The sequence below is a fragment of the Arachis hypogaea genome, chromosome 3 (assembly GCF_003086295.3).
Source record: "Arachis hypogaea cultivar Tifrunner chromosome 3, arahy.Tifrunner.gnm2.J5K5, whole genome shotgun sequence".
NCBI lineage: Eukaryota > Viridiplantae > Streptophyta > Magnoliopsida > Fabales > Fabaceae > Arachis > Arachis hypogaea.
In genome coordinates this window covers 77,131,866-77,137,218 of record NC_092038.1, presented here as the reverse complement: position 1 = coordinate 77,137,218, position 5,353 = coordinate 77,131,866, and the positions used below count along the sequence as shown (strand labels likewise).

Here is a 5,353-nt window from a genome sequence, read left to right as displayed (position 1 = left end):
TTCACATATTATCTCGTTCATAGGAGGATAATTTCATGTGATTGATAAGTTTTTGTTTAATGGAGAAAAAGATACTTTATACATGTTGGAGTTGAGTTTTACCTCGCATATACCTTAAATTTATTTTGAAAGTCAAATTGGGAGGGGAAAGTATAAAATACATAGATAAAGGGAAGGAAAGCATCATGATGCTTCATTGCTTTGGCTATATTTTGTGCATGTGCAATTCGAAATTACGCAGTTAATAAGTAGTGGATGGAGTACACAAGTACATTGATCTTTCTTATTTTAATAAATTATTTCTTCCATAATACGGTGAATGAAGAAGCATGATGAGTCAAAGATGCACTGGATTGTCCAAACTCACCCTAACAATTATGCAGTCGGAAGATTATTTCTTACAGCTAAGGCCTAAGGCAAACCCACAAAACACGAAATCTAATTATTCTTGTTAAGGGCACCTACTTTTGTCCTTATTTAACAAAATGGACTTCTAGGTCACAAATCTCTTCATCAATCATCATAAGTAATAAACTTCACAAGGATACCTACTTTTATCCTTACAAAAAATGGGGTAGAAATTCATGTGTAATTATCTATTTATAAAATTTTTAGTTTAGAATTATTATTATTATTATATATATAGTTAAATTATTATTTAATAACTTTTAAATATCATTCATGTGAAGATAAATACACATGAGTCTTTATAAATAAATAATCGTACGAAAGAAAAAAAAAAGTTGGAAGAGAGAAGAGGGAAGTGGGGTTAGGTAAGTAAGTTTAATCCTTACAAAGTTTCACTGTCTAAACATGTTTGTCAAATTATACTCTCTGCAAGTTGAAGCACTTGATTTCACAAATGATTGTCACCATGAAAATTTTGTTGGATAACAAGTTATATAAATGATTGACATAAATAAATTTGAATATTAATAAAGTAAATAACAAATTCGACTTTTGAATTAAAGCCACATTAAATTTATAACTATAATATGTACATATTTCGTCGCTTTTAATAAATTTTTGTTGGGCAGAACCTTTAATCACTTTGTAAACAACTTTGTAATTTTTTTAAAAAAGACATCATGTATATGCATTACTTTTTTTGTGTATATTTTGTTCGTCTAAACTTTATTTTTAATAATATGAAACACAAACATTTATCTCCTTATTATAAATCATTTTAAAACCAAAACAAAAACTGTATACAACGCACAAGCAGTACATAACTACATATATAGTTCATTTACCCATTTCACACAAAGCATATCAAATATATTAATAACCACATGAGGATCTTCAATTTCGGGATTTTTTTTAAATAAATAAAATAAATATTTTTTTTTTGAAACAAAGAAACCTCAACACATTGGAGTGGAGCATGAAAACAACATAGCATAAAATAAAATAGAAAAGAATCCAAATGGATGAACCCGGTCATCTCCAACAAAGTCATCAACAACCAAAAGGATAACACCAGATCACTCCTTGTAGCTCAAAACCGTTCTTTCTTGTATAGCCTCAACACCTGCTTCTCTGTTGTTGAAGATTCTGTCATTTCTCTCCATCCAAATATTCCAAATCACTACAAAGAAACTAACCAATAAAAATTGCTCCTTCTTCTTTTTGTTATGTATGCCAATCCAACTCTCAAACAGTCCTTTCATGGTTCCTGGGACCGCCCATGACCTATCAAAGCGTCTGAGCCAAATGCACCATACCTGCCACGTAATCTCACATACAAGAAACAGATGATGAACGGTTTCTGTTTTCTTTCTACACAGGGCACATAAACTATCATTCTGCTGAAGCACGCCCAGTCTGCTCAACCTTTCTTTAGTATTTACACTGCCAATCAAAACGAACCAGCTGAAAAGCTTAATTCTCGAAGGTACCAACCCTCCCCAAATTGACCTAGTGAAACTGTAGCTCATAATCTCTCCCGAGAGAGTCTTCGATTGTAACACCTGCAGAAAAGAGTTCATAGAAAAAATACCTTTAGTATCAAATTTTCATACTATATTATCCTATCTGCCAACTGATAGTTTCACTGGCCTTAACCTCTCATGAAGCTGATGAACTAATTCCAGCTTCCATTGAAATAACTCTCTCCTCCAATGGAAGTTCCAGATCAACTCTATCCCATCCCAGAACCCACAATCCCCTATCACTGATCCTTGCTGGTTTGAAATAGAGAAGAGCCTTGAAAAACTTACTTTCAGAGGACCACCTTGAACCCAATTATCTTCCCAAAACCTCGTCCGTCTTCCATTCCCTACTTCCATCGCCAGACCACTGATAAGTTTTTGTTTCACCCGACGTTCTGCTATATTCAACTGACAGATGTCTTTCCATGGACCCCTTTTCACTGGAAGAGTCTGACTAGACAGCATAACATTAGGGGTCAGATTATTACACAAACACACAACCTTCTTCCACAACGGGCAATCCTCCTTTGAGAAACGCTACCACCATTTGAACAACAGTGCTGTATTCCTGTTTACTGCATCTCCAACCCCCAATCCTCCAGCCTTTTTTGGGGCCTGGACCACTTCCCACTTCACTAGGGGCATACCATAGCTACCATCTTCCTTACACCACAAAAATCTTCTCTGAAGCGCAATGATCTTGTTAGCAACCACCTTTGGCATCTTGTACAGACTGAGGTAATAAACCGGTAAGCTATTCAAGACCGATTTGATGAGAACTAGTTTACCTGCTTTGTTTAAAACCTTTGCTTTCCACAAGTTGAGCTTATCTTCCACCATGTCAATGATCGGCTTCCAAGTCTTTACCGACCGAGGGTTCTCCCCTAAAGAGATACCGAGGTATCTAATAGGTAGCGCCGCTTGTTGACACCCCAGAAGACCGCACACATGCTCTACCCACTCCTGCTCACAATTAACTAGGATCAAATTCGACTTATCAAAGTTGATGCTTAGCCTAGACATCAACGCCTCTTATAGTTCGCAATGGTTTCTGTCTCCTGAGGGCAAAACAAGATAGTATCATCTGCGAACTGTAAATGAGACAACTCAATATGATCTCTTCCGACCAGTAACGGAGTGATGCGCCCATTCCTTACAGCTTCTCCCAACATTCTATGCAATACATCAACCACGAGCACAAACAGCAGAAGAGAGAGTGGATCCCCTTGTCTTAAACCCCTCTCCATTTTAAACACCTTGGAAGGTGAACCATTCACCAGAACGGACATAAAGGCCGTACTGATACACTCTTTCACCCAATTCCTCCACCTTTGCCCAAACCCCATCTTCTGAAGCACAAGATCCACAAAGCTCCATCTAACTCTATCGTAGGATTTCTGGAAGTCTAGTTTGATGATCGCCGCGTGCTTTTTCCTCGTCTTGAGCCATTAAACCGTCTCACAAGCAATAAGGGCACCGTCATGAATCTTCCTACCCTTAACAAAAGCACTCTGTGTCTCTCCTACCAAATCCGGCATTACTGTTCTCATTCGTTGCACTAAGACCTTAGAGATCACCTTATACACACATCCCACCATACTAATAGGTCGGAAGTCCTTGATCTCTTTAGCACCCACAAACTTCGGAGCTAGCGTTACCCACGTGACATTTGCATCGTTTGGTAGCTTAGCACTTTGGAAAAAATCCATCACTGTTGTAGTGAACTCCTGACCAATATCCTCCTAACATCGTTTGATGAAATTCATATTGTACCCATCACTATCCGGGGCTTTAGAGGATTCACCGTCCCAAACTGCTTTCCTAATTTCCTCCACAGATGGCATCACCTCCAAAGCTATGGCCTCCTCTCCATCAATCTGGCTTACCAACCCATCCCGAAATCCAATCATCGGAACAAACTCCTGCCGATACAGGTCCTTGTAAAACCCTCTAATGGCAACCTTTATCCTTGTTTGATTCCGCACTAACCGTCCATTAATCATTAGAGCATAAATCTTGTTATTCCGTCTTCTAGTCGAGGCAATGTTATGGAAGTATATAGTATTCTTATCCATGTACTTAGCATGCTGAGACCTCGACATCTGCTTCCAGTGCAACTCCTTCCTGACATACCACTGCTCACAATAGCTCACCAGCGCCTTCCTTCTAGCCTCCGTTGTACCATCATAGACACCTTCACTCACCATATTATCCAGTTTCCTAATCTCCTCCTCAAGCGTCTACAGTCTCTTGTCCATGCCCCCGAAATTATTCTTGTCCCAAAGATGTAATCAAAGCCTTCAACTTACTAGTGAACTGAGCCTCTCCCAAATTTCTCCATTCATTTTTAATCATACTCAGAAAGCCCTCATGCGTAAACCAGGAATCCAAACTTCTAAAAGGTCATGGCCCATCACCAACTCTCTTATCCTCCACAATCAACAGACAATGGTTTGACAGCCCTCTAGGGCCCCTTTTAGTCGAACATCAGGAAATTCCTCCACCCACTCTATATTAACCAGAACCCTATCAATCCGACTGCAAGATCGACCCCTGAACCATGTGAACTTCCTATCATTTAGAGGCAAGTCCACCAACTGCATATCCTGTACCCAATTTTCAAACTCTTCCACTGACACCGGTACACTACTAGTTCCTTTGCGCTCTTCGATATGTAGAATCTCATTAAAATCTCTGAAGAAGCAGAAAGGCACCTGACAGAGACCCGCAACATAACTCAACTCCTCCCATACAACCCGTTTCTCCTCTCTCTCATGCGCCCCATACACCAAACAAAAAGCACAGTTAAAATTGTTTTTCATAATCACTCTTTCAACACACAACCATCTCTCCCCCTTATAATAGTTGTTGACCTTGAACAACTCATCATCCCAAATGAGCAACAAACCCCCAGAGGCCCCTGCCGACTCCACATACTCCTATCCCACCGAACTATAACCCCAAATTCTTGCTACATCAAATTTAGTAAGAACCTGCCTCTTAGTTTCAATCAACCCTAACATGTTTAACTTATAACAGTTCTTCAAATATTTTATCATACTCAATTTTCCACCCCCCTCAACCCCTGAATATTCCAACAGCCAAAAATCATTTAACAACATTTTTACTCACCTTATTGTGATTCTAAGACCAACTTCTTCGTGCCTTTTCTTTTTGTTTCGCCATCCTTCTCTTCACCGCTAATTCTTCATTCTGCGGTTGCAAGATTGCCATAATATCTACTTCTTTATCATACAAAATAGCACCTGATTCTACTGTCAAAACCCATGTTTCTGCATTTTCTTTCATCTCATCTTGCGCCATAATTCTGCCCTCAACCATCCCTTACCCTGCCTCTGTCTCTGTCTCGGATACTGTGTTAGCCACATCTTGCCCCTCTGTGTTTCGTGCAGAGAGCCCGG

General features: G+C 39.2%; 1 protein-coding gene across 1 annotated transcript; it reads right to left on the bottom strand.

Annotated features, from left to right (window-relative positions):
• Window positions 1-3,379: 3,379 nt before the first annotated feature.
• On the bottom strand, window positions 3,380-4,138 carry LOC112778618 (uncharacterized). The gene is made up of 2 exons (XM_025822922.1): window positions 3,779-4,138; window positions 3,380-3,673 (listed from the first exon to the last, which is right to left on the bottom strand). The coding sequence occupies exons 1-2, from the start codon at window positions 4,136-4,138 to the stop codon at window positions 3,380-3,382; spliced, it is 654 nt and encodes a 217-aa protein (XP_025678707.1).
• Window positions 4,139-5,353: the final 1,215 nt, after the last annotated feature.

Excerpts from the sequence above, each read along its gene's own strand:
- LOC112778618 (XM_025822922.1), bottom strand. The coding sequence starts at position 4,138 with ATGGTGAGTGAAGGTGTCTATGATGGTACAACGGAGGCTAGAAGGAAG. Across the intron at positions 3,674-3,778 it reads AGGAGGCCATAGCTTTGGAG|GAGGATATTGGTCAGGAGTT; the intron begins GTGATGCCATCT and ends AAACGATGTTAG.